Source organism: Girardinichthys multiradiatus, chromosome 5 (genome assembly GCF_021462225.1).
Source record: "Girardinichthys multiradiatus isolate DD_20200921_A chromosome 5, DD_fGirMul_XY1, whole genome shotgun sequence".
In the NCBI taxonomy this organism is placed as follows: Eukaryota; Metazoa; Chordata; class Actinopteri; order Cyprinodontiformes; family Goodeidae; genus Girardinichthys; species Girardinichthys multiradiatus.
The window spans coordinates 7,498,482-7,525,807 of NC_061798.1; the positions used below are offsets into that span (position 1 = coordinate 7,498,482).

At 41.3% G+C, this 27,326-nt stretch overlaps 1 protein-coding gene across 3 annotated transcripts; it reads right to left on the reverse strand.

Moving 5' to 3' along the window:
* Positions 1-508: 508 nt before the first annotated feature.
* Positions 509-27,326, reverse strand: LOC124867814 (myosin-9-like). 3 transcript variants are annotated; one of them, XM_047364443.1, is made up of 44 exons: positions 27,157-27,326; positions 25,482-25,620; positions 21,365-21,555; positions 21,120-21,260; positions 20,881-21,037; positions 20,634-20,661; positions 19,677-19,770; positions 19,217-19,237; positions 18,197-18,289; positions 17,136-17,199; positions 16,852-16,950; positions 16,321-16,464; positions 16,043-16,138; positions 15,870-15,946; positions 15,538-15,732; positions 14,927-15,100; positions 14,545-14,718; positions 14,005-14,119; positions 13,031-13,215; positions 12,794-12,915; positions 12,468-12,537; positions 12,227-12,387; positions 11,984-12,092; positions 9,643-9,774; positions 9,339-9,545; positions 9,119-9,256; positions 8,895-9,018; positions 8,642-8,813; positions 8,299-8,511; positions 8,032-8,176; positions 7,736-7,942; positions 7,512-7,616; positions 6,740-6,892; positions 6,371-6,619; positions 6,040-6,252; positions 5,729-5,941; positions 5,465-5,626; positions 5,224-5,352; positions 3,288-3,376; positions 3,031-3,154; positions 2,725-2,933; positions 2,544-2,652; positions 1,608-1,780; positions 509-1,327 (listed from the first exon to the last, which is right to left on the reverse strand). In XM_047364443.1, the coding sequence occupies exons 3-44, from the start codon at positions 21,548-21,550 to the stop codon at positions 1,225-1,227; spliced, it is 5,874 nt and encodes a 1,957-aa protein (XP_047220399.1). In that variant the 5' UTR covers positions 21,551-21,555; positions 25,482-25,620; positions 27,157-27,326; the 3' UTR covers positions 509-1,224. The 3 variants fall into 3 exon arrangements, with proteins under 3 accessions (XP_047220399.1, XP_047220398.1, XP_047220400.1); XM_047364442.1 differs by lacking the exon at positions 25,482-25,620; XM_047364444.1 differs by lacking the exons at positions 19,217-19,237; positions 25,482-25,620.

Genomic DNA, 27,326 nt, shown 5'->3' on the forward strand with positions numbered 1-27,326 from the left:
GAAACCTGAAGAAGTTGTCCCATTTATCACAATATAAATTGAAACCAAAAACTAAATGAATACATCTAAAATTCAGATTAGTTTGGAGGAGTATAAGCATTTGAAAATAACCAGCGTTATTAACGAGCTGTCGATAAAAAAGGTCCCCATTATATAACATGGACAGTGGTGCAGCAGGGTGAACACAGGACCTCTGATTGTCTTTCTTGAAACGTGTGGGTCTTTCTATGGAAAAATACCAAATCATGGAGTCTTAGGAATTTAATTTACAAGACACGTTTGTGACATTCTGTTTTAGTATTTACTTAGTTTGTTAAGAGAATTTTTAAAACTCATCTTGTTTGAACCACAAATCCTTAGAAAACCTCATTAAAAACAAAAACAGCGAAAACAATCCCAAAAACTCAGATGACAATGTAGTTCTAAATTAGGTTTGTAAGAGTCCATACAAAATGTTGCAAATAAACCAAGCCCCTTAAACATAAAATTGAACTGAAGATATAAAAAGTATCAATGCATTTCTTACTTTTATTGCATAAAGTCATTTTAAAAAACAAATCAGCCTTAGAACCATATGATCAAAAACCTGTGAATCAATGACCTGTCTGAAAATTCAGTCGCAGGGCATTATACAAAAAAAAAAAAAAAAAAAAATATGCTGCTGTTTGAATTGGGAGACAAGAGTACTGGTAGAAACTCTGTCTGTTATTGAGAAAAATATATATAATTAATGAAGCTCTTAAATGACCCATCACCTATAATTGCCAAGTGTAAAAAACAGTGGGATTATACAGCATCCAAACAGATGACAATACAACAGTGTGTGTCATTAACAATTTTACCATAGTGGAAATGTGAACATTTTCCAACCATGTGCCTTTCTGTCATTTCATATGATAAACAGACTGAGGGGGAAACCTACAGTACAAACATTTGCAGGGGCTATAACCATTATTTCCAGGACAAAAGAATAAGTGCAAAAACACCATTTCAGAAATTGTGATTGCATGTTACAAGCATTATATTTTAACAGTATAATATACCCTTTAATTATAAAAATAGGCAGGAAAAGCATTTGTTAAACTTTTCTTAAAAAAAAAAAAAATTACTGCATATTTTTAGAGATATTTTGGCCTGTAGAATTACATGTAAAAGGTTAATGTAAGGCTAACATTTCAGTCTATCTGCAGTCACATTATTTCCATTTTGGCTCTCTGACTCAGCTCACTCGGCTGTGGGCTCAGACATTTCAGATGTCCCATCGTCCTCGCTGTCGAGACCAGTGCGGGTCAAACTGGCCCGCATGTTGAAAGGCAAATCTCCCCGTCTACAAATAAATAAAAATGTTAAACAAGCTGCACAAATGTGGCACAGAAGCAGAAAGATGTGGCATTATTATTAAACAATGCAAAGTTCTAAAAATTCAGAGTAATTATGAGTACTGCACTTAGTTTAGTTTCTTTTATAAGCTCAGTGACTCTTCTTCATGTATATACACCTCATATAGCCTCCCTTTATGGTTGTAAAGCTCCACTCCCAAAAGTTAAAATCAGACTTGCTCTATCAGAGCATGGCCGTTTGAACCCATTTTGGAGGAGTTTCTATACCTGAGCTTGCCCTTTAGAGAGCTGACTTCACGGTTCATTGCATCAGCTGACTCAGTGGCGTCATCCAGGTCCCTCTGCAGTCTCCTGCGGTAAACATTGGCCCTCGTCAGCTCCTCCTCAGTTTCCTCGAGCTGCCGCTTCAGCTGCTGCATTCGGCTGTTCGTCTTGTCCACCTGCAGAGAGAGATTTTACTTGGATTTGAGAAGAAAAACTGGAAACATTCCTTAACAGCCAGCTGGGGGATGCCCCACGCAGAAGTGATGACAAAAAGTGGATGGAGTTTTTCTTACTTGGAGGGTAAAGTGTTTTTTTTCCCTATCAGACCATCCTTATTTATGAGGTCATTGACCGCCGATGAGAAGCAATATTGAAGCACACGCTACCAGAGATCACCTACTGACTAAAATTGATCCGAATCTGCAAGTCTAAGGACTTTATTCATCATCTAAGACAGCATATTCCCCCCAAACTGTTATGTGATTATCAGTGACACTGAAAGTGAGTGTCCTATAATGATGCACCAATCGGGAGCAACTTGGCTGATAGCGTTTTCTTTGAGGTCGAGTATGATTGTCGTAATTTTGAAAGATCATGATTTCTTTTATGAGGACAATAAAGAGAAAAAAAACCAGCAATACAGACAAGCTAATCACTGATGAGAGCCAATCGTGGGAAGATTGGGCAGCTCAGATCTCTGGATGATTTTCTGATGCACCTGCAGCATCTGCCACCCTCACCGGTTGATCTAAACGGTGCATCCGGGGTACCTGCTGATGCATCATTCAAGCTGGAGTGAAAACCACAGCTACACAGTGCCCCTATTGTTTTGCTTAGTGACAAAGTGTGTGCAACTAATAACATAACTATCACAGATAAATCAACAATAAAAAAATAGATGCATCTTTTATTTTGAATAGGAAAACTGACAGAACTTACCTGATCTTTGAATTGCTCTGTGTTGCGTCGCTCATCATCAACCTGCAACATCACCTCTTTGAGTTTCTTCTCTGTCTTCCTGACCAACCTGGAAGCCTGCTGACGCTCCCTGAAATAAGAGTTATTTAACATGAACAAGGGAAAAGCATAAAATTGTATAAGTTATTTAACTACCACTCACTTTGACTCTCCATCCAGCTGCTCTTCCAACTGAGCAATCCTGGCCTCCAGTGAGGTAATGGAGGATTTGTACTTTGACTTGATGGTGACCTCAAGCTCCTGCAACTTTTGTTTCAGGTCCTTGTTCTGGCGATCAAGCTGGGAACGAGCACCCTCCAGCCGCTGGGAATTGCTGCGCTCTGAAGATAGCTCTGTGGTCAGCTGATCAGTCTAAGGTCAAAGACATGCAGGACATAATCTTAATTTTAAAATAAAGTACTGATCATCTTTTCACCGCTGGGAGGAGCAGAAGATCTAGTGATCTTACCTGTATATTCAATCTCTTCACACGATCATTAACCATCTCTGTGTTCAGATGTTCTTCATCCAGTTCTTCCTCCAGCTGAGCGATGCGAGATTCCAGCCTCCTCTTCTCATCCAACAGCACAGAACTGCCAGGAGAAAATTACTGTTAATGCGCTCAAATTAAATCAAGAAATAATCCATTTCTTGTTGTAATGGATGCAAATATGTTGCAAAAAAAGGTTTGATTTATAGAACTGGTTAATGTCACTGGGCCCATACTTCTTTGTGTTGCTGCTGTTAATCTCATCCTGCAGCTCATCCCTCTCAGTCTGAAGCTGTCTCTTAACTCTGTCAGCTGTGGCCAGATCCTGATGAAAACCAAAACACACAAATTGACCTCAGGAGAATGCATTTCATACTGTAGAGGCTGTTGGAACATACACCGATACCAACAATGCGCTTGTTAATTCTGTCAAAACTTGTAATTTCCTAACCATGACCAATACCATTGTACAATAATTAATGCAGTGGTACATTAAGTCAATTACATTCACACACCAACTGCAAAACTCTGACAGCACATTGAAACTTTGAGAGCGAGTTTAATTTTGGGGGCATTTTAAATGCATCAGCAGGTCAAAGTAGCTTCTTTTGCCAATTGAACATGAAATAATTTCCACAGATGACACACTTGGTTCTTTCTGTGTTTAGCTACATCTCTACTAGACAGCCACTGAAGGAGCTACAGCTGTGACTAACTGTTTTGTACGGTTTTCCATGGCATATGTTTTACAACTGACTCAGAGCTCACAGGTTTGACTGTTTCTCTACCAATTGAAGCCAGTAAAAGAGCCACTGCTGCTATTAACTCTTTACATTTGGATCAGTGCTTCTGGATTTTTTTGTGCATCTGCTCCGTCTCCTCAAACCTTCAGTTGGTTGCAGCAGATGGCCGTTCACACAGCCATGTTCTGCTGCAGGGCCCTTTCGGTTAAAAGGGGAGTTTGCCTCTCCACCATTTCTACATGCATGCTCTGCATGATGGATTGCTGCAGTTAACAGCACCATGCAATAGACCATACACCATTTTCTCAGCTTGAATAATAAACTGAATCCAATGTAGTCAAGTTCAAAGTAAATTACATACATTCCAGTTTGATCCTATTTATAAAGCATCTATAATATTGGATTAAATGGACTGCATATTTCTTTATATACACATCAGGCAGGATTAGGTCATAAAACATCCCAAACCTTGAACATCTCTCAGCTCTGTTCCATCAATCATCTGAAATTGGCAAAAATTCAATTTCCAATGAAAGTCATACATTTTGTTGTATGTACTTTGCCATGTGAGGAACATGGCAAACGTGGGAGATGGTCTAATGGCAGCATCTTGCTGTGCAAATTCTTTTCTTAAGCAGAGACAGAACCTGGTCAGAGTTCACCGATGGAACCAAATGCAGAGCAATGATGAAAGAAAGCCTGTTAAACTTCTGTCCTCGAGGGTCAGTGTCCTAAAACTCTGATGCATCTCTTTTTCAACACACCTCAAATAAATTATTTGGTCATTAGCAGGATTCTATCAAACACCACTGCATGCTGGAGAGGCAATTCAACCTTTTGATTCAGATGCAATGGACCCAGGACATCTAAAACGTTGTAGGACACCAGCCCTTGAGGACTGGAATTGGAGATCCCTGTTTTAGAGGATGCAAAAAGACCTGAAACCTGCATGGAGCTTTCAGCTCCAGCAGATGACCCTAAACCTACAGCCAGAGCTACAATGGAATGGTTTAGATCAGAGCATGTTCACAGATCATCTCTCTCCAATCTGTGGTCAAGCTATTTGGTAAAGAAGGGCAAAAATGTCATTCTCTAGACGTTTATAACTGATAGAGATACCCCAAAGGTGGCCAAAAAGAAAGAATGATACAAAAGGATCCAACACTAAAACTTGTTAAAAAATATGAAAACCATATCAAAACATAAAAATTTTAGATCAGTTATATACTACTTTGTGTTTGTCTCCCACATAAAATTCCAACACCACCATGATGTTTGTGGTTGTAATCTGACAAAATGGGAAAACGTTCAATACTTTTGCTGAGTTAAGCTGAATTTCTGATTAGGGTTTGTAGTTCATGTTAATCAGTAAACATCGCGTTCTGCAGTGAGACAGGTTCTTGAGCTGCTTGCAACTTTTGACCCATACCTCCTGGAAGTGCAGGGCATCTGCCTGCATAGACTTCAGCTTCTTCTCAGTCTCTTTGGCCTCATTGACGGCATCATCTCTGGACAAACGGAGCTCCTCCAACTCCCTCAAAAGATCTTTCATCTGAGCCTGGAGAGCATATCCAAATACTCAAGTCAATAACTGATTCAATTCATTTCAACATGTCCAAAATAAATCCATTTACAGCGCACAGAACTTTGTACATGGTTGTGTCCTCTACCTGGAGTTTCTTCAGCTGCTTCAGAGCATCATCGCGTCCTTTGTTTGCGAGATCGATCTGGGCTTCCAGTTCCGCCAGGTCCATCTCAAGTTTCTTCTTGGAGGAAAGGGCCTGAGAGCGCTGTCTACGTTCGTCCTCCAGCTCGAGCTCCATTTCACGCACCTTAAAGAGCAAAACACGTTTCAATCAAAACAGCACATGAAAGAATGAAGGAATATTTTAACCATTTGTTTCCAGTTTCAGCTCAGTGTTCTACCCTTGTACCTGTTTAACCAGCTGTTTCCTCCTCTCCTCTCCCTGCTCGTCCCTGCCCTGCAGGTCTCGTTCAAACTGAGCCTTCATGGCCTGCATGTTGACCTCCAAACGCAGCTTAGCATCCTCTGTGAGCTGCAGCTCGTCCTCTAGCTCCTCCAGCTGAATCCTCATCTCCTCCAACTGCTGCTCCATGGCCCGCTTAGACTTCTCCAGCTCATGGACCTGCAGATTGTTTGCATTGATAAACACTGAGCTTCGGACTTGATTAGAGAACATAGTTGCAAAAGGTTCTAGAGCCAATCCTCAGTAGCTGAACTTACGTTCTTGCCGACATCATCCTTGGAGGAGACCAGGCCCTCCATCTCAGCTTTCAACAATTTGTTGGTGCGGTCCAGCTCTTCCTTCAGGCCCGTTAGGGTCTCAAGCTCACGGGCCAGGTTGAGTGCTCGTGTCTCCTTCTCCCTGGCTTCAGCCTCGGCTTTGTCACGCTCCTCAGCGTACTTAGTTGAAATCGCCTTTTCCTCTGCCAACATCTAACCAGTAAGAAGGATTAGGATGGATTTAGCAACCAAACCCACAAACCTCTGCTTTCATTTATTTCCCAACTGTACTATACACAGTTTTGGTCCATAAAGTCGGTTTAACACATACCTGATCAAATTTCTTCTGCTTCTTCTCCAGGTTGGAAACAATCTGTCTCAGATGGTCCTGGTCCACCAGAAGATCATCCAGCTCCTGCTGCAGACGGGTTTTTGTCTTGTCCAGTTTGTCATAGGCTCCTGTCTTCTCCTCCAGCTGCTGCATGATGTTGTCCATCTCCCTCTGGATCTTCTTGCGGCCTTCCTCTGCCCCCTGCAGTGATACACCCTCTTGGTCCACCTTCTTCTTCATCTCTGCCAACTAAAAAATGAAAAATATTGGCAAGTTTAAGACCTATTGGGACTCTTGATCAAAGTTCTTATAAAGTCTTAAAGATTTAAAAACATCATGAGGGGCTCTGTGCCAACACTGTGGACCAACCTGGGCCTGCAGAGAGGCAACCTGTTTCTCCACGTTTTTCTTGCTTTCCTCCTCTTCCTCCAGCATCTCCCGTAGGTTATTCTGTTCCTCCTCCATCTGCTTCAAGCGGGAGGTTAGGGAGAGCTTCTGACGAGTTTCCTCTTGGAGCAGCCCCTGGAGTTCAGCAAATTAAAGACTCCAAGTTTAGAAAAGTGAAAGCTGTTGAAGCCTTCGAGTCCCTTTCACGAGGACTCTGCCAGTTTTTTCTAGATTCATTTACACCATTATCAAATTTTAGTGTGGGCAAGTATGATATTCTCAGTTTGATTACCAGACTATTTACGCAAACATTTTAACAAGAAATGATCATGATCTGGTTGCTTCAAAAGTAGCTGCTGCAAAAATAATGTCACATAATACAGTTCACACCATGACTAGAAATATTTCTGATAGCAAAAAAAAAAAAAAACTGCCAAGTTTGTCAGTCAACAGACAGGTGCAACCTTTCAACCATCTGACAGACAGGGCACAGCAGCGGGTGGGGGAGGAGCAAGGCTGCCATGTACAATCGGAGAAGATTCCTGTCAATCTAGCATTTTCTTTGGCATCTCATTAAAAGTATATAAATCTACGAGAACAGTAATGGAATATTTTAAATATTTTACATATACCTTGATACAACCCATACGCAAAGGAACGTTTATCATTGTCTTTGCCTGCATAATGATACTCCAAATGAGAATCGTGTCAGACCGTTGAACCCAGTTCTAGGACACGTCTACAGTTGTTGTACCTGCGTGTCCTGCAGCTGAGACTCCACAGTAGACAGGTCCTTGCTGGATTTGTTGTTCTTGCCCTCTGCTTCACTCAGAAGGCCGTTGACGGCATCTAGCTCGGCCTGTAGGGATTGAAAAACATTAAATGACTTCTGATCAAAAGTAATTTTAACCACCTTACCCATAGTTAGCAAATAACTCACATTCCCCCTTCAACACATACATCTCAAACAATTTATACCTGCATCTTGTTCATCTTATTAGAGAGCTCCTGCCTCTGTCGCTCACTTTCTCCAAATTTGACCTGCAGCTCTTGGACCTGTGTTTCAGCCTTCTTCCGGCGGTGTTCAGAGTCTCCTTTGCTTTGGGTCAGAGTCTTCAGTTCTATCTGCAGCTCATTCCACTCACTCTCCAGGGCCTGCTTGGCTTTCTCCATGGACATCTTGTTCTACAGGGGTGATACAGGACTCAGATTATTATGGTTTGTTTTTACATGTTTGGTAGCAGTTTTCCGTCTCTGACTGCTGTGTTCCTTACCTTCTTGGCCTGGTCCAGTTGTTCGTTAAGCTCCTCAAATGCCTGGTTGTGTTTTTGTCTCATGTCAGCCATCTGCTGCTCATGAGCCTTGGCCTCTTCCTCTAGAGTCTTCTTCAGCTGAGCAACTTCAGTCTCACGCTTGGCCCTAGAGGGACAGTTACAAAAGCATAGAAAACAATTTGCAACAAGATGCTCAAATCTTTTCCAACTCTAATTTCACAGCAGGACTGATGGCCTGTTTGAAAAGACCAAATTTTGTGTCATTACCTTAGCTCTACGTGTGCTGCGGTGGAATCCAGCGTGTCCTCCAGCTCAGTCTTGAGGGCCTCCAGCTCCTCTCCCAGGTCCCTGCGTTGTTTCTCTGCCTTAGATCGGGCCTGCCTCTCCAGCTCCAAATCTTCTTGCAGCTCAGAGATCTGTGCCTCCAGCTCCCTGATTTTCTTCTGGGCTGTGTTCTTCGCTGCAGACTCTTCCTCGATCCTGGTATTGCAATAACAAAGCGCCATTAGTTTAAAGTGTTCTTACTTTATATTTCTATTTAAATTAAATGTAAAGCCTCTGTTTGCAAATTTATAGTTCGCTACGGTAAAAACTTGGGTTTTTGTCTAACCTGGCTAATGCAGCAAGGAGTTCCTCCTCCTTCTTTGCCAGCTGAGCACGGAGCTCAGCAATTTGGGCCTGCAGATCTGCAATCTGGTCATGGAGCTCAGTGGAGTCTCCCTCAAGTTTACGACGGTTTTTCTCAAGCTCCTGGCGCATCTTCTCCTCTTTTCTCAAACGATCTGGACATAAGTTGAAAAACGTGACTCCAAACATGAAGTAACTTAAAAAGGCCATAAAAAAAAATTTATTTAAACACTTGCCTTCTAAATCAGTGATCATGGTTTCATGTTTATTCTTGAGCTTCTGCAAGCTTTTGGACTTCTCTTCCTCCTCAGCTAAATTAATGGTAAACTCAGAGATCCTCTCCTCAAGCAGTTTCTTTTCCTGCAGTTACAAATAAATAAATAGTCCCCATTGTTTTGTTTAGGCCAAACTTATGACAGAAATCATTTCAACTGCCATCTTGTCATGAAAGTCAGGAAACCTTGTTGAGCTTGCTATTCTGATCATCCAGCAGAATAACATCCTCTTCTAGTTTCTTCAGTTTGGCATCTGTGGTGACCTTCTCCAGCTGAAGCTTCTGTCTGGCTGCCTCCTCCTCGTCTAGCTGCTGCTCCAGGTCCTGGATGAGCAAAACCGACCTGCAAAGTTAATACACAAGATATACTATGCACCTAACATTTTGGTGTCTGATCTTGACTGACTGTGATGTTCTGCTGCATCTTCTTTTTCTCAGTTTGCATCTGATTGACCCTCTCCTCCTCTTCCTCCAGCCGGGACTCCAGGTCATGCAACATCTCCTCCAGCTCCTGCTTTCTTGTGGCCAGACGGGCTCTCATCTCTTCAGCCTCTGCACAAAGCTCGGTCTCTGCCCGCAGCTGCTCCTGAAGGGCCTGCTTCTCTGCACTCAGCTGGAAAGGGCCCAGTCAGAGGGCCACAGTTAAAGGCTTACAAACTTTTCTGAAGAAGAAATTTTGATCAATTACAAATCCTGCTCCACAGACTCACCTGTTGCTGTTTAGCCTCGTATTCTTTGAGTTGCTCCTCAGCTTGGATTTGTTTCTCCTTCACCTTGAGCAGCTCTTCTTCCTTAGCGATCATCTCCTCCTCCTGCCGGGACACCTGTAGCAGAGGCTTCACCTGGAGGCAAAAATTCAAACTTAAGACATTGGTACAACTTTATAAAATACATTGTTCCAACAAATTTTCTATTTCAATATTCCACTCTTTACATTTCTTGACCTTTCCAACTGTTATAAAATTGATTTTCGAGTAAAAAAAAAATAAAATAAAAGAATTGAATACTATTGCTTTTATTTGAATTTTTACCAATCATGAAAGACAATAATGAAGCTGCAAAGCAGCAAAGAGATAAAGGGCTCACTCACAGAATTTCTGGCATCGTGATCAATTTGGATCACCTAGTAGAGTGGATTATGCTTCACCAAACGGACCCTTTTAGGAACCACAGGTCCAAGTAAGAAAAAATTTTTTTTTAGAGGGTCTAGAGGCCAGACCGTGACTGTTGAAAGTTGATTGCCAGATTGGAGTTTTTTGTCCAGCTAATCAAAGGCCTACATTTAAAAACCAAATTTTTTTCAATTATATTTTTCAAACTTTCAGAAAGAACTTTGTATTTTAAACCTGTACAGGACCTGGCTGCAAGTGAATAAACATTTACATAAAAACTGACATTAGGATCGTGGGAAACTGGGGAGAGGCCAGAAATATTTTAACCATTAACATTGTAGCATTACTAATAGAAATGACGGACTTTACCAACTATTAGTAGACGGAAAACTCCTCTGGATAAAGTAAAATCTTATCTATTTACCGACAAGGATTTAGTCCAATTTAAATCCAACCTCATGTTTCTAAGTTTCTGCTCCATTTCTGCGACATAAAACTTGTTCTTGCCATTTCTTTTTTTTTTAAACCGTTCAGTTCTGATGGCATCTCCATCTACTGCACTCATCCTCATCCGCTCCTGAACCCTACTCATAACGGATGCAACAGTTCTCCAATATCTAGTTTACTTTTTAAGCAAGCCATTTCTGATGATCAGGATTCACACAGATAACATAAAATATTTTGTTAAGCTTTTTCTCATATTTGAAAGCAATATCTAACTAAGTTCTAATTGCTAATGATTCACCATCAGCTTAGGCTTGGTTGATAAATTTAACTACAGTAATGTGCAGATTTGAGCCACCCCTCATTTCTATACATTTATTTCTAATGAGCCCAACTAACTTTAAAGTTGATCTTGATCAACGCTGCTGCAGGTTGTTGGTCATTAATAGGGTTTCTTTTCCTTCTCCCTAATTTTCTGTCCAGTATGGAACCACTTTCAAAAATTACTTTTGCTGCTTGTTAAGCCACCTAAAGAGAACCAGTGATTTATTTAATCTTTAAACTAAAGTGATGAAGCAATGATTTTTAAAAAGGAACAAGAGACAAAAATGCCAAGAACCAATTTTAAACAGGATCTTTAAGACACCATCACCTAGAGTCTGTTTTCCTGCTGCTTTAGTTAAAGCCATTAAAAATACCACATAGACCCAATATTCTAGATTCAACAACGTGATTCCTAAAGAGCTTCAGACTAAAGACTTGACCTACTGTGAATTAACAACTGAAGATGCATCTTCAGGACTTTCAGAGAATGTTCATACTTTAAAAACACTTTTCTCCAATTTAACACATGTTGTCATGGTCAGATACAAGGACTGACAGAAACTCTCTGTTAAAGTAGCAAAACCCTAAAACAAAACCCTGAAAGCCCAATAGAAAATCTGCAGACCTGATTCAAAGCACTTTCAGGTATGCATGAAAGTTGTGTGAGACAACGAGTGGTTTATAACCATAATACTGAGATAGGGTTTTTGAAATTTCTGTATTTTTAGCAGATTTACTGCAAGCCATTTCGATTTGTTCCTTGTTTGCAGTGCATATTCAACTAACCAGACAAGCTGATGTAAAGATCTGCCTGTCTCATATGTTAGTGCAGCAGCTGAAGGCAGCTTTTTTAGCCTCACCTGCACCAACCTCCTTTGCATGCATAACCTCTTGTACATTGCGCAAAATGCACTTGGAACATGCACAGACTTGAAAGAGCCGTGTATTACAGATAGTTTGTTTAGGCTTTGGTTTTAAGCAGCATCCCTTTGTTTTTGAGAGAGAACCAATACAATATGTTAGTTTGATGCATGATTTAAATAGATAAGCTTTTGAACATGTCTGTCACAACATGCAAGCTACTGTCCAGACTGCTCTTATGATGCTGATGTTTGAAGATGTAATGGTAGAATTATATTGGACCACTATTAACCATTTCCATTGATCTCACCTTGATGAAAACCCTCCACCACTGCCAGTTCCTGAGTTTGAGGTAAGCAGCACAGTTTCGCTGGATGACTTTCATGGCGGTCAGCTGCTGCTGTCTCTTAGCAAAGGCTCTGGGATTATAAAAAAAAAACAAAGTATGTTTGTATACTATATTTCCGCTTTCTTGCTTTCTACTGCAAAGTCCTTTTGACGCATTACATTTTAAATATTTTAAAATTATATAACATTTATATATCTTTCTTACTTCCGAGCTACATATCCTCTGCACCAGGCCTGGAAGCTCATGATCACGTCAGTGATCTTCATGTCTCTCTCCTCCTCCAGGTGGGCCAAGACTCCAGCTCTGAAAAACACTTTACTTTGGCCGATGCGGAACAGATTGGGGTCCAGCTCCAAGGCCTTGATCTGTCAGAAAGGGAATGCATGGAGCATAAGCTAACAAGACATTCTTATAAACTACTGACCTCTGAAACTGAAAGCGTTACCATGAGCACACAGGCTTGCTTGCCATCCATGAACCCCTTTGGAATGGCATTTGGAGTGAGGATTTCATATCTGAAACACAAAAATAATCTTTATGTTAAATACATAGAAAGCATTTTTTGATGGACAGGATCCATTTCAAAAGGTCACAGGCATACATCTGGTTTTGTCTGTGTGCCTCACAGCTTGTATGAATGTTTAGCCATTTACAACCTAACCCAGTTTTTATTATTCACACCAAAACCTTTACCATGTCCCTAATATATCACACCTGAGAGTGTGATGAGGCATCATTTGAAATATTCAATGTGCATTTCAAAATTGTCACCTCTGTCTGAACTCCTGGAAGACGATCCGGTTGGGGAAGCCCTGTCTGCAGATACGAATTCCCTCCAAGACTCCGTTACATCTCAGCTGATCTAGAACCAGGTGAGAGTCCAGTTTACCAGCCTGACAAAAAAAATATCAGGCCACAATTAGTCTTGGGAATTGTGTGGAGGGTGGAGACACAGAGCAAATCCAATTGTGAAACATCTGGAGAGCACCTAAAACAGAAACATCGTACCTTCTTCTCGTGGTTGGGAATTATGCAACGCACAAAGTTGGGGTTGGTGTTTCTGAGAGTGGTCATGAGGTTCCCTAGCTGCTCCTTGTACAGCTGGCCTACTGTGCGGAACATGCCTTTACGGGTCTTGAACGGACCAGACTCAGACATTCCTGCCACCTTATCCAGTCCGACGATACGGTCCACTGTGAAGTCATGAGATACACAAACAAAATAAATAAAAATGTTTTGCTTTTCTGCTCACGAAGCCTGAGGTTGCCTGCCCTAGCAGACATGATGCTTAGAGTTTGATAAGTATTGTATTAAAAGTAATCAGTGGCTCCTTTAGTTTCCAAGTCAGGTCTCTGTTTTTTGTGCGCAGAAATTTTTCCCAACAGCTGAATTTGTCTTTGTTGTAGTCTAAAAGACCTTTTTAAATCAGTCAGCTGACTGTCGGTGTGCAGCAACAGGTCGAGGTACGGTGGGGTTTACCTGCATTACTGTGTCCTTCATATAACTGAAGAAAATGGGTAACTCCACCAAACTGTCACCTCATTCAGAAAGACAATGAGCACTTTAAACCCTAATAATGTCATGAAGCAAAACCTTCATTTTGAAACTAATTTCTGAAAACCGCTGAAAATGGTAACAGGTCCTTGCCTATCGTAGTCCCTAAACTCCAAAATGATGGTTCTGTCTGAAGTCCACTTAATGTGCAGCTTTTTTATATCTTTTTTAGTAAACTAGTGGCCTTTATTTTCTCATTGACAGGAAAGTGGTGGAGAGAGGGGGAAAACATGCAGCAAAGGTCATTTGGGCCGGACGTTGAAGCTTCGACGGGCTGGGTCCAGGACTAAAGCCTCTGAATATGGGCTGCGTGATTTACCCCTGCGCCACCGCCGCGCCCAGTCTGCAGCTTTTTAACATTTTTTCCACAGATAGTGGGTCCGTCTAAAGCAAACAAGTCATTTCGCATAACTTCAGTCACTACTTACCGTCTTTCCACAGGTCAGAAGTAAACTTGTCAGTGGACTGGTTTAGCAGAGTGGCCACACACTCATTCAGGGGGTCCATGTTTTTCATCAGCCATGCATTCGCTTTGTAATCCACCTGCATCAGGGAAGACATTTAGAGGTAAAGGTGAAGAATCCTCCTGTATCACACCAGATGAATATGGGGGGGATTCATGAACTGTTACCAGAATATGCAAATTAAAAGGTTACAGACAGCTCCACAGGATAGATCATGTTTGTCAACATCAACAGTTAGGAAATCAAATAAATGTCAGACTTGTTTTGTTGAACTAGTGCTGTTCTGTTTGCACATGAGCTTCAGGGAGACTGATGATTATTTAAACAGTCCATTCTGAAATGATGACTTCAAGATGCACTTAATGCTAAAATAATAAGTATTCTTCGTCATTTAGGTCAATAGATTTTTTTTTTTTTTATTTGCCAGTTCGATTAACTGACGCAATGTAAATCTGCTCTCCTTTAGCTGAATATTTGATGACAAATTTAGCTGTGTGTTCGAACCTTTCCTGCATAGTGAATAATGCAGAAGTCGGCATCATCCTTGAGTTTCTTGGGTTTAACAAACTTTGGGTGAGTTCCCTGCTCTTGAACCAGTTTCTCAACAAACGTTTTGTCGGTGGCTTTAGGGAACCAGCACTCTTCATCCAGCAGAGCCAGGATCCCTGGAGGACCAGCCTGGAATAAACCAAATGAAGAGACACACGTCAGAAGAATCCTTACCACTGTAATAATAATAATAATAATAATAATAATAATAACAGGTGTAACAGCTACATGCCCGGAGCTCCACTGCAAGACTGCAACTGGACTATTAATTTATGCTGAAAGCTTCTAATGATTCCATGTCATTGGGTCCGAGGTGAACAAGGCAGAATAATCATACATGTTTTTCAATGAGGTCAATGCAGGGCTGCAGGTCCAAGCCGAAGTCAATGAAGCTCCACTCGATGCCTTCCCTCTGGTACTCCTCCTGCTCCAGGATGAACATGGTATGATTGAAGAGCTGCTGCAGCTTCTCATTGGTGTAGTTGATGCAGAGCTGCTCGAAGGAGTTTAGCTGTAGAAAGGAAATAAATAGGTTAACTCAACAGGCCAAGCCATGGTTCAGTAATAAATGTGATCCAACTTTCTGCTCTGAAGTCCAAACTGCATGTTTGCTTTGTGTCAGACCAAACCACTTCAAATGGCCTGGCTTTAATTGATTCAGATTACAATGAATTTAAATGACTACAGATACTTGGATGTGGATGAAGGTTTTTTTTTTTTTTAAATAAACCGTCAGGTTACAGGCTGCAGTCTGTTAACAAAGCCATTTTATCCTGCTGAGCTGTAAAAAAAAAAAAAAAAACAACCTTCTGATGCATCCTTGAGCATAAAACAAATAGGCTTAACTCAGGGAGTCAAAACAACTCATCCCACCCATGTTTCATCAGCATCCAAATCAAAAGATCAGAGACTTCAGAGTGCTTGCTCATCATACACATATTTCTTTACCTCAAAAATCTCAAATCCAGCAATATCCAGGATTCCAATGAACGATGCTCCCTGTCGCTTAGTCTTGTCCAGAGCCTTGTTGATTCTCAATACCAGCCAGCGAAACATCCTCTCATACGAAGCTTTGGCCAGAGCCTCAACAGCAAACTCCGCCTGCTCCTGGGTCTGGGCCTTCTGAACAAAGTCCCTACCAACCTGAAAAGCACAAGCATCACCATATTTCACTGTAAGGAACAGGAATGACTTGATAAGGAAAAGTATTTTAGATGATAGAAGTTTGAGCTAAATTGAATCACAAGTCTCAGTCATTCTGAATGAGCTGCAGTGCAGACCTTGATTCTGGGAGACAAGATGGCTCGTGTGAAGTCTGTCACATTGATGCCCAGCAGGTGGCAGACTTTCTGGGCAGCTGGGAGTGAAACATGGCAAACATCACAGGATGAAATTAAACAGGGTAGAACAGGAACATGTGAAAATAAAAGCCGACAAAAATACTGAACTGTACCTGTGTCATCAGGCAGGGACGCCTGGTCCGAGTTACGTTCCTTCTTGAATATCATGTTCCCCAGCTGCAGCACAGCTGAAATCACCTTTAGCAGACCTGAAGAGAAAATGGCTCAAACGTTAAGAGATTATATATTACTGTAACACTGGTTGGTAATCTCTCATCCAGTTTTACATTTACAATAAAGCAATACAGTTAGGTTAAAAAGTAAAAGAAAATGATTTTAAAAAAAAAAGCTTTTCAAAGCTGACACTTTAACAAGAAATGAAACAAAGTACCAATTATTTCCTCTTCAGGGATGCTCATGATCTTAAAGGCCTCCATGGTTTCAAGGAACATTTCCTTGTCTGTCTGCCCAGGAATGGTCACGTTTCCATTGGACAGGAAACGGTACTTGCTGTAATCCTCCAGACACAATTCAGCTGGATTGGGAGCAATGAAAAATGTTAAATACATTTGTTTCATAAAGTGAAAGAAGTATGAGGTGACTACTATGAAACTGATTGACTAGAGTACAAAACAGACATGATTTCAGTACTCAGCTTTCAGTTTCAAATTTGGATATCAATCTTTTTAATTGTTCACACAGCTTGACTAGAAGGCTTGGATTACACATTTTACTGCTAATTGGAGCATTATTTTAAAACACATTTAAATTAACTAGTGTCATTTGTTTTGCCTGCAGCTAGTTCCACAGAGTCTTGATCTTGGGATTGGCATCTTTAAGCAATAGTTATTTTGCAACTTCCCCTTCATGCCAGCTTCCTTATTGCTCTTATACCGTAATGACCAAGAGTTTAAAGGCTCACAGCGCATTTTGTCTCCTGCTCCGGTCAGCATGTAATAGAAGATGTGGAAGCTTCTCTCCTCTTTAGCTTGTCTGATGGCTCGAGACTTCTCCAGCAGATCTGAAGTTTCAGTCAAGGGCAAACCAGTAAAGACCAGTTACTTTAGTGGTAACTATAATTGTACATAATACAAAACCTAAAGAGGAAAATGGTGCTCTTGCTCCAGCTTTCTATCTAAAGGTCATTGAGCTTGATGAATCTTATGTCCAGATGTATTGTGAATCCAGTTTTTCTGAAAAGGATACAAGTTTCAATGTTGGCTCCAACGATGTAGCCGTTGACGTCAAAGTTGATTCGGATAAATTTTCCCTTTTCACCAGAAAAAAAAAAAAGCACACATTTTGATGTAAATTAAAGTACTTTCTCAAAAAACAAACAACTGGTAGTTTGTAGATACACATTCACATCAGCTCAGTTGTGGGGAATACTCAGCAAGTTTGATAACATATTAGGACCTACAGAGCTCTCCCTGGTGTTCTTTCAATGTGCTTTATGAGTAAATATGTTAGCTAACAAAGTTTTAGAACCAACTTTGGCTTGTATTTTCCTGGAGTCATGCGATTTCTTCTCAAAGACAAAAGCTTAGTGATAGCCATATGCATCTGCAACCCTTACGTTGAACTTGACATAAGGTAAAAGGTTTTAACGCCCTAACCACCAATACCTTTAGATTATCCTAACATTTTTCAGCCTTCTGCTGCAGGCAGGGAATGAAACCACATTTTTAATACATTTAGTGACATGTAACTTTGCTTTCTGACCATCACAGAGCCCAGTATAGACTAAACAGCAGCATAAATGTTGATGTAAAACAATTCAAGTGAAAATAGACATGTTCAAACACAATCTTATTTTTTTTTTTTAAGACAAAAAAAAAAGGGAGCACCAACCTCATTAACAGCAGCTATAATTAAATGTATTCCTAATGGAAACTTTATACATTTCTGAAACTGTATGAATATAAAAAAATCAGAGGAGCTTTCTGCCAAAATAAAATAGTTTGTGACCACCAGTAGGGTATTAAACAGATGTGGATAAACTGATAAATGCCCGAATAGAAATACAATTAAATAGGACCCGTTTATTAATTTATGACCTATATATTTTTAAAGACAGTTAAAAAAAAAAAAAGATTGATTAATGAACAAGAATTAGTTCAATTATTTCAGTGTTAAAAACTATTAACTAGTTCTTGTTAAAAGGTGAATTGGCCCATCTCTGAGGGTCGTATTCGTTTATCACACTTGCAGCTAAAGTAGTTGTTACCAGCAGTAAACTAATTTAGCAGCCTTTGAGTCACTCTTACAAATCTGGAAGAGTTATCGTTCTTGACTGTCTTTGCATTGCCAAAGGCCTCCAGGATGGGGTTGGCCTGCAGCAGCTGCTTTTCCAGCTCCCCCTAACGGAGAAGAGAGAAATAACACTTGTTTTATCATGACTCAATCAGGAGAAACTCAAACCACACAAAGCTGCTCATCCTTCATTAGTAAACAGAGAAGTATTTTTCTTGTGTTGTAAACCTTCCTTTAACTTTCAAAAGACAGACCTCAGGTGAAATTATTGCCCAACCAACCACATGCAAGGACAAGCAAAATACAGATCCTGCACATTCCTGCATATCGTACGCTTCCGCAGAGCAGCATGCCTGCTCAAGCTTCAAACCCTGGTGACACCGGCTCTTTCCATGCAGACACAAGCAACACAGCACAGGAAACACCATAGCCAGGTTAGCAAAGATGACCAAACATAATGCAAACAAAAATACCTACAAAACAATGACAGACTGGACACTGAATGAAAGCAGCTGCTGGGTGGAGTCGTAGAACATGAGCTGCACTAAAGTTTAGCCACACACAGGGTTTCTAGTAAAATGCTCTTTCATGGGGAAGCCAGCTAAATGTTGAGCATACAACTGTCTGAACCAACCCATGCACTCAGGTAATGGCTTGTTAGCACTTTAAATGCTTATTTCAAAGCAATTCAGCTTATGCTTTAGAGAAAACGTTGGCTTGCTCCCTTTCTGAGGGCTTACAAACTGTTAAAGCGTTTCTGTCATGAGTAACACCGACATGTTGTGGTTTTACACGAGACCTGCATGCCACAAACTGAACTTCCCTTTCTGTACAAATGTTGCAAACATGGGAGTTTTACTCAGAAAGAAAGTTCTGTTTTTCAGTCTTCAAGCTAAAGGCTCGCTGGCTGTACCATGAGATTTATAATACAAATGTCTGTATGACAATCTTTGATCCGTTTCAGTGACACCCAGACAAGAATAGCTGATTTTCTGTTAGTATTGACGCATATGTAGCCAGAAGGATGAACTCACATGTGAAAACACAGCACTGCCCTGGAGAGAAGAAAGAAAATTCAGCACATTAGAAACAGAGTCCAGGTCAGATATTACATCACTGCACAGGAAACCTGGTGGCAACTGATGACCCATGATTAATTTATTTATAAAACACTCCATGCCAAGTCTTGTTAAACATCCAATAAGAGTAGTAGGACAGGTATGTGCGTATAAAGATCTGTGTTTTGCTTCAGCTCAATCACTGCATGAGAGGCAGGCATGTCAGGGCCTGAGACAGGAATGCATCATTGTCGCCTCACAGCTTGTTAAGGTGCATACCTTTACAGATCTGGACTAAAATGGAAATCTACAAAAGACAACATTGTGGAAAGATCAGGAAACCGAGGAGCTGAAGAACTGAGGCGTTTTCACTTTCACCTGTCCCACTGTTAGAACAGGAGGGGAAAAAAAATGGCTGTTTGGTTTTCACACCAACCTGGTCTTTCTTGGACTTTGAGGATGAAGCCACATGAGCAAGATACTGAATGACCTTCTTTGTATTCTCTGTTTTCCCAGCTCCTGACTCACCACTGCAGAAAAAAAAAGCACATCATATAAATACTAAATGCAGTCATTTAAAAAGAAGTCAGATCCCAACTGTATGGACATTAATAAAAAAAACAAAAACCATCAAGAAGAGATGAAATGATACCCTATGTTCTGAAATCTAGACAAATTCGAACTTGGGATATTTGGCATGTCCAAATGCGAGTAGTACGAAAGGTCAGAAAATCAAGCTTATATTGATTCTTAAACCTGGTGGCTCACCAACGGCTTTAAAAGTCCAGGTTAGAACCCCACAGAACTGTAGGTGCTGGTAGTAATTACACCTGGGCCGGTGTCAGATTCGTTTGTGCAAATTCCATGGTTTCATGAACAAGAATTTTAACAAACACATAATAGGATCCAAAGCACTGATTATTCCTACAGCTTACATTGATAACTGCAGTTATAATATTGTTATTGAAAACATTTGGCACATCCAGTTGGGGTTTAAGCCACATTTTGAAGCTGCCAGATGTATTGTCTCTGTGAGAGAAAGGGGCAGTAGCCTTTTTTCCAGCAAGCTGACTGGCAGTGTGCAGCAACAGCAGCGGAAGGGGCAGGACTGCATTACTCTAATAACTATGACACTTTTTGTTGCATCTTATTGTAGAGTTAAAATCATAGAAACGTTGTGTAGAAATCTATTACCAGTTTGGCTCCTTTAAGGTGTACCAAGGTTATCAAACTAATGGTAACCGACCCATGCCTCTGGGTAATCAAGTCCTAGCTCAACACTACAAACAGTAGCTGATCTCATATCTTTACCATTTTTTTTTTTTTTAACACATTTACACTTATGTTGGAAATTTCACAAAAAAAAAAAAAAAAAAGAAATAAGGAAACCTACGTGCAAAGGATGGACTGATCCTCACGATCTGTTAAAGGAAAACAGAATAATAGGACAAAAAAACAGTCAGGAATTAAATGAAAGCTTCTGCAAAGCAAAGAGCAACATAGTGCAGGACTGTACAAGTCTGTAGCTTCTGCTGAACACAGGCAAGCACACATTGTAGTTTAAAAACAATTACTGCTCATTTGAACAGGAAAACTTCCAACTCCTGAGGTTTTCCTTCAAGCCCCCCAGTCACACCCACCCTGCACCATGCTCCTGTAGGCCGTGTCAGTGATGGCATAGATGTGGGGGGGCATCTCGTGCCTCTTCTTGCCCCTGTACATGTTGACAATTTCCTCGCTGTAGATAGGCAGGTACTTGTAGGGGTTAATCACCACACAGAAGAGACCTGAGTATGTCTGTTGGAGACAGGATGGGAAGTTTAAAGCTCAAGAGGCACAGGGATTTCTGCACAAAGCCTGTAGACTCTCATTCACTCACATAGATGAGTCCGGAGTAGTATCTCTCCTTAAGGTTGTGCAGGACGGAGGCTTCGTTCAGGCAAGTGAGCTCGGCCATATCCTCCACCTTACTGAACTTGGGGGGGTTCATTTTCTGAATGTCATCCTTGTTTACCTTCACCTAAGATTCACAGTTACAAGCTTTGCTGACTGCTGGGAAATACACCGAACAGTTCAATTACAGTTCACAGACTGAGAATCCACAAAGATATTTTAGACCTTCACCTTCTTGCCAGAGTCCGCCAGCTCCACCACACATTCGTCACCCTTCTCCTCTTTGAGCGAACCGGCCTCAAAGCCCTGCTTCTCACTGGGGACCCACACCAGCTTCTTGGAGGCCCAGTCGGCCTGGGCCAGAGGGTCATTTATGCCACTGCGGTCTCCATACAGGAACTTGTCCGCGTCCGTCATGGTTGCTGTGTGACAAAAGTTTCAATAAAAAAATTATCTTAATTGTGATGCTACTTTTAAATTTGATTTGCATTTGTAAATGCTTTTTTATAAAATTTGTAGCTGTTATTAAATTGCTATGGTTAACTAAAACAGATCTGTTTTGGCTAACGTCGGCAGTGTAAGACTCCAAAAAACATTTTCAGTATCAGTGGGATAAAACGCTATGTTGGAGGATATAAGAGTCCACTATGTTTCACAAGACTTGTTAAGTTTGATGTGGTTTTGTTCAGCTGAGCTAACTCATGTGGAGTTAGGATGGATAGTCCCGTCTGCTGCAGCAATCCGACAGATCCACTGCAACCCATTAGCTCTGCCAAGAACAGAGTCAACCTTTGCATTGTTGCATCAGTTATGCAGCATCATTAAAGACCATCTGTTCCTTTGGTGCAGGTCATTTAGCAAAAGTGTATCCCATAGGAACCAGATTGATACAGCATACATTCGATTAGCTTGTTACCTTCCGCCAAACCATATATTGATGATGATTTGGACCAACTCTTTAAGCCAACTGGTTTAAAAGGACTACAGTTGGCAAGCTACATGCAGTCTGCAAAGCAGAAGACTTCAGGCTGGCTTCTGACACAGTCAATTTAACCAAGCCAATATCAGCTACTTGGTATTCCAACTGAAGAATGCCAAAAAGGGATACATTTAAAAGCAATTTAAAGCAACTTAATTCAGTGCCCCTGCTCTGTTAGAACACCTTATTACAATATTAGCAAAGGCACATCATTTTCGGTGCTGCATAGATAATATTTGGTTCCATCCCTCAGGGTGGCTAAAACCACAGGTGTCCTCCACAGAGAGGCCAACAAAGCCTTTAGTTGGTGGCAGTCAGTATGAAGAAGATAAAACTATATTTGAATCATACAACAGAAGGAATGTCATATGTTATAACAGGAGGAGATAAAAAAAAACATTACAGTGTAAACGTGGACCAGCTAAAGGGCTGTTGAGCTATTCCAACAAGAAACAGTCATGATAACTTGTTGTGCAGTGCCCTCCACAGCAACTCATCCCGAGGTGTAAACCTAAAATAATGGGCTTTGTCTCCATGCATTCACTGCATTTTCAAATGAGGTGCATGTTCAAACAAACTTCCACACACATTAGAGGAACAGCACAGGTTCAGACACGTCGACGCTGCAACAGCTGTTTGTTGTACTGTGTCATTTTGAGTATCCTTATCCTGAGCCTGTCCAACAAAGGAAGAAAAGAAAGGTGGCCTACACCTCAACTCCCTTTCCTGCAGTTCAACCACCCACAGTTTTCCACAGTCCCTTGGGAAGGTACTTACACTTCATTTTTCCCTTTTTTAATGGAACAATCACAGACCTTAATGAATTTAATTTGAGTTTTATGTGACAGATTGAGAATATTGCATAATTGTGAAGTGGAAGCATATGTGACTTCCCCCCCCCCAATATAAAAAACTGAAAAGTGTAGCATGGACTGCTCAAACCACTTTAGTACAGTGACAGGGTATGTCTCTAAAGGCTTTGCACAGTATTTGGAAATTAGCTCAAGCTAAGTCATATTAGATGGAAAGTATCAGTCTGAGGAGCAACATTTAAGTCTTACCACAGAATTTAGGTCTGGACTTTGACTGGGTCATTGTAACATAAATGTGCTTTGACCTAAACGCTTCCATTTCTAGAAGATGAACCCCTATCCCAGTCTCAAGTCTTTTGGGGCTTTCTTTCAGGATTGCCCTGGATTTAGGTTCCACCCACCTTCCCATCAACTCTGGCTAGCTTCCTTGTCGTCGGAGAAACACATCCCCACATTGGACCTATTGGCTGCTTTTCTGATTAATGCTCTCCTTGCCTAGTCGGGCATTAAAAGGTAGAAGGCCATGTCTTAGCAGGTTTGTTGCGTTTCTTGACAATTGACTGAACGGCGATCCAGGAGATGTTCAAAGCTTGGTATATTATTTTAAAAACAATGTTGCAACTTCTCAACTTTCCCCCTGACCCATCTGATGTTTTCCTTGGTCTTCAAGGTTTTTTTCTTCACCAATGCTCTCAAACAAACATCTGAGGCCTTCACAGAACAACTGTGCACAGTTTTGTTGTGAATAGCCAAGGTGGCTGTATTTATTTGGGTATAATTGTAGAAATTAGAAATTCTCTGCTACTGTACAGGTCCTTCTCAAAAAATTAGCATATTGTGATAAAGTTTATTATTTTCCATTATGTCATGATGAAAATTTAACATTCATATATTTTAGATTCATTGCACACTAACTGAAATATTTCAGGTCTTTCATTGTCTTAATACGGATGATTTTGGCATACAGCTCATGAAAACCCAAAATTCCTATCTCACAAAATTAGCATATCATTAAAAGGGTCTCTAAACGAGCTATGAACCTAATCATCTGAATCAACGGGTTAACTCTAAACACCTGCAAAAGATTCCTGAGGCCTTTAAAACTCCCAGCCTGGTTCATCACTCAAAACCCCAATCATGGGTAAGACTGCCGACCTGACTGCTGTCCAGAAGGCCACTATTGACACCCTCAAGCAAGAGGGTAAGACACACAAAGAAATATCTGAACGAATAGGCTGTTCCCAGAGTGCTGTATCAAGGCACTTCAGTGGGAAGTCTGTGGGAAGGAAAACGTGTGGCAGAAAACGCTGCACAACGAGAAGAGGTGACCGGACCCTGAGGAAGATAGTGGAGAAGAGCCGATTCCAGACCTTGGGGGACCTGCGGAAGCAGTGGACTGAGTCTGGAGTAGAAACATCCAGAGCCACCGTGCACAGGCGTGTGCAAGAAATGGGCTACAGGTGCCGCATTCCCCAGGTCAAGCCACTTTTGAACCAGAAACAGCGGCAGAAGCGCCTGACCTGGGCTACAGAGAAGCAGCACTGGACTGTTGCTCAGTGGTCCAAAGTACTTTTTTCGGATGAAAGCAAATTCTGCATGTCATTCGGAAATCAAGGTGCCAGAGTCTGGAGGAAGACTGGGGAGAAGGAAATGCCAAAATGCCAGAAGTCCAGTGTCAAGTACCCACAGTCAATGATGGTCTGGGGTGCCGTGTCAGCTGCTGGTGTTGGTCCACTGTGTTTTATCAAGGGCAGGGTCAATGCAGCTAGCTATCAGGAGATTTTGGAGCACTTCATGCTTCCATCTGCTGAAAAGCTTTATGGAGATGAAGATTTCATTTTTCAGGACGACCTGGCACCTGCTCACAGTGCCAAAACCCCTGGTAAATGGTTTACTGACCATGGTATCACTGTGCTCAATTGGCCTGCCAACTCTCCTGACCTGAACCCCATAGAGAATCTGTGGGATATTGTGAAGAGAACGTTGAGAGACTCAAGACCCAACACTCTGGATGAGCTAAAGGCCGCTATCGAAGCATCCTGGGCCTCCATAAGACCTCAGCAGTGCCACAGGCTGATTGCCTCCATGCCACGCCGCATTGAAGCAGTCATTTCTGCAAAAGGATTCCCGACCAAGTATTGAGTGCATAACTGTACATGATTATTTGAAGGTTGACGTTGTTTGTATTAAAAACACTTTTCTTTTATTGGTCGGATGAAATATGCTAATTTTGTGAGATAGGAATTTTGGGTTTTCATGAGCTGTATGCCAAAATCATCCGTATTAAGACAATAAAAGACCTGAAATATTTCAGTTAGTGTGCAATGAATCTAAAATATATGAATGTTAAATTTTCATCATTACATTATAGAAAATAATGAACTTTATCACAATATGCTAATTTTTTGAGAAGGACCTGTATATCCTGCTAGTTGCCCTCATTTCTTCCTCACCATCTCTGGTGAAATTCCACAAACTCCCTTACCTCTGCTCAGCTACAACCCTCCTTTCACTTCCCAAACTTTCAAAACAGATAAATGTGCTACTGTAACTTCACCTGGTCTGCTTGACAGCACGTTTCGACTCTCTAAGATTCCTGAAGGAAATTGCTGTAGTGATGCTTTGATTAGGGCAAGGGGAGAATGGAATGTTATTTCTCTCTGTCCAGGCTTGCACTATCATATCCTGACCACACCCTGCAAAGAAGAAAGTAAATTAGAAAAAAAAAAAAAATGAAACAACTTGATTTTAAAGAAGGTACACCCCAATCATCTAGATTCCGATTCTACACTTCGCATCTTCAGAGCACAGATGTTGAAGAATGGACATGAACCCTCTTAAAACTTGTTTATATGAGCAGCTTCTTCTAAAGTTGATGATCAGTGTTACGAGTGATTGTGTGTGGGGATAAATACACTTGTCAGAGTGTGCATGTTTATCGAGTGAGGGATAAAGGGATAAGTACACAAGGTGCCACCACGGTCTCTCCTAAGTGCATTATGTGCTCAGACTCCTGAGGATCAGCAGGGGGGAGGAGGAGCACTTGCATCCTGCAGCACCGCCACAGGACAGAGGAAATGGCATCCTAACTAATGTTTCTAGCAAAATAACCATACTTTCTAAAGCGTTGCAGTCATGCGTTTGTGGCTTCGCTTTCAGAGTCACCCATGAGTTAACTTCAGTAGGAAGTTGCACAAACTGCCTTTGTGCTTCAACACAAGCTTCTGCAGTTTATCCTGCAGGCAGTCCAGCTGCACAGCTTAATCTTATGTGTTCTCGGCATCATCTTTGCTGTTCTGCTCCTGGCTGCTTGTCAGTTCATGCTTTATCCAGGCTCTTACCTAAGGCGCTGATCACGAGCCTGCCACCTGAAGCCCAGGCCACTCACACAAGGGCAGAAAGTTGAAGGGGTGATGTATGCTCAGGTTCAATGAGTCAGAATGCTCAATTTCTGAGATGTTCCAGGTAGAGCTGGACAGGCAGGTACAGGAAGTAGGCTTTTTTATAACCAAGCCAACTGTGAAGCTGGGTGTCTGAGCTGAACAAAAAGAAGAAGAGTACCATCATTTTGTTCATATCACTATTTAAAAGCCTCGCCCCAGCTGAGGAAACATCGTATACGCAACTCCTGACAGAGAGGCCAATATGATGGCTGCTTGTGTATGCGTGTGTGAGTAAGCAAAATCTGTAACCTGGAGGGAAAGAACAGCTGCTCAATTCATGCAGACAGGAAACTGCACCTGCCTTAATTACAGGGACACCAACCTGAATAGAGAGGTTAGATGGAAGCATGTTTGGTGCTGCTACTGGTGTCATTTTACATGTTATTTCCTGTTACATCAAAGAAACATTTTACCTTCCTACAGGTGGGCTCCAGTTGTCACTGAGAAAAAAAACCTGATCACTATAGAGATTCATATTGCCTTCTATCAGGGGACAAATACCTTGGTACTCACTGGTACGATTTCGTTTGTATACTGAAGTAAAAAGAACATCATACGTGTTAACAATAGTCTGGTTCTGTCAGAGACTCAGTTTTCAGTCTTATTTGGGAACACCTGGTCCAGGTACGACTGACCTCATCTCCAGCAAACCTAAAGTCACTTAAAGCTCTAATTCTTTGTTTGAATGGCGCCATAGTTTAAGGGAATCCCTACACAGTTCATAATGCAAAGATAAGCTACTTTTACCAGCAAAGGGAAGAAAAAACATACATAAGTAAAAGCGCCAACCTTGCTTTCAGCAACAGGCACGGCAGGTGAGCTCTGTGTCCGTGTTGGGAGGTGCTGACCGCTTCACTTTCCGACGTCTCACTGATTCCCCTTCCCGGAATGAAGAGCAATGTGTCAGCTCGGTGATCCGCAGGACCGACCCGCCGCTCGGAGTGGAGGTTGAGACAGGA

Excerpts from the sequence above, each read along its gene's own strand:
- LOC124867814 (XM_047364442.1), bottom strand. The coding sequence starts at position 21,550 with ATGACGGACGCGGACAAGTTCCTGTATGGAGACCGCAGTGGCATAAAT. Across the intron at positions 21,261-21,364 it reads TGGCGGACTCTGGCAAGAAG|GTGAAGGTAAACAAGGATGA; the intron begins GTGAAGGTCTAA and ends TGTGAATCTTAG. Across the intron at positions 7,617-7,735 it reads ATAAGATGAACAAGATGCAG|GCCGAGCTAGATGCCGTCAA; the intron begins GTATAAATTGTT and ends CAATCCCTACAG.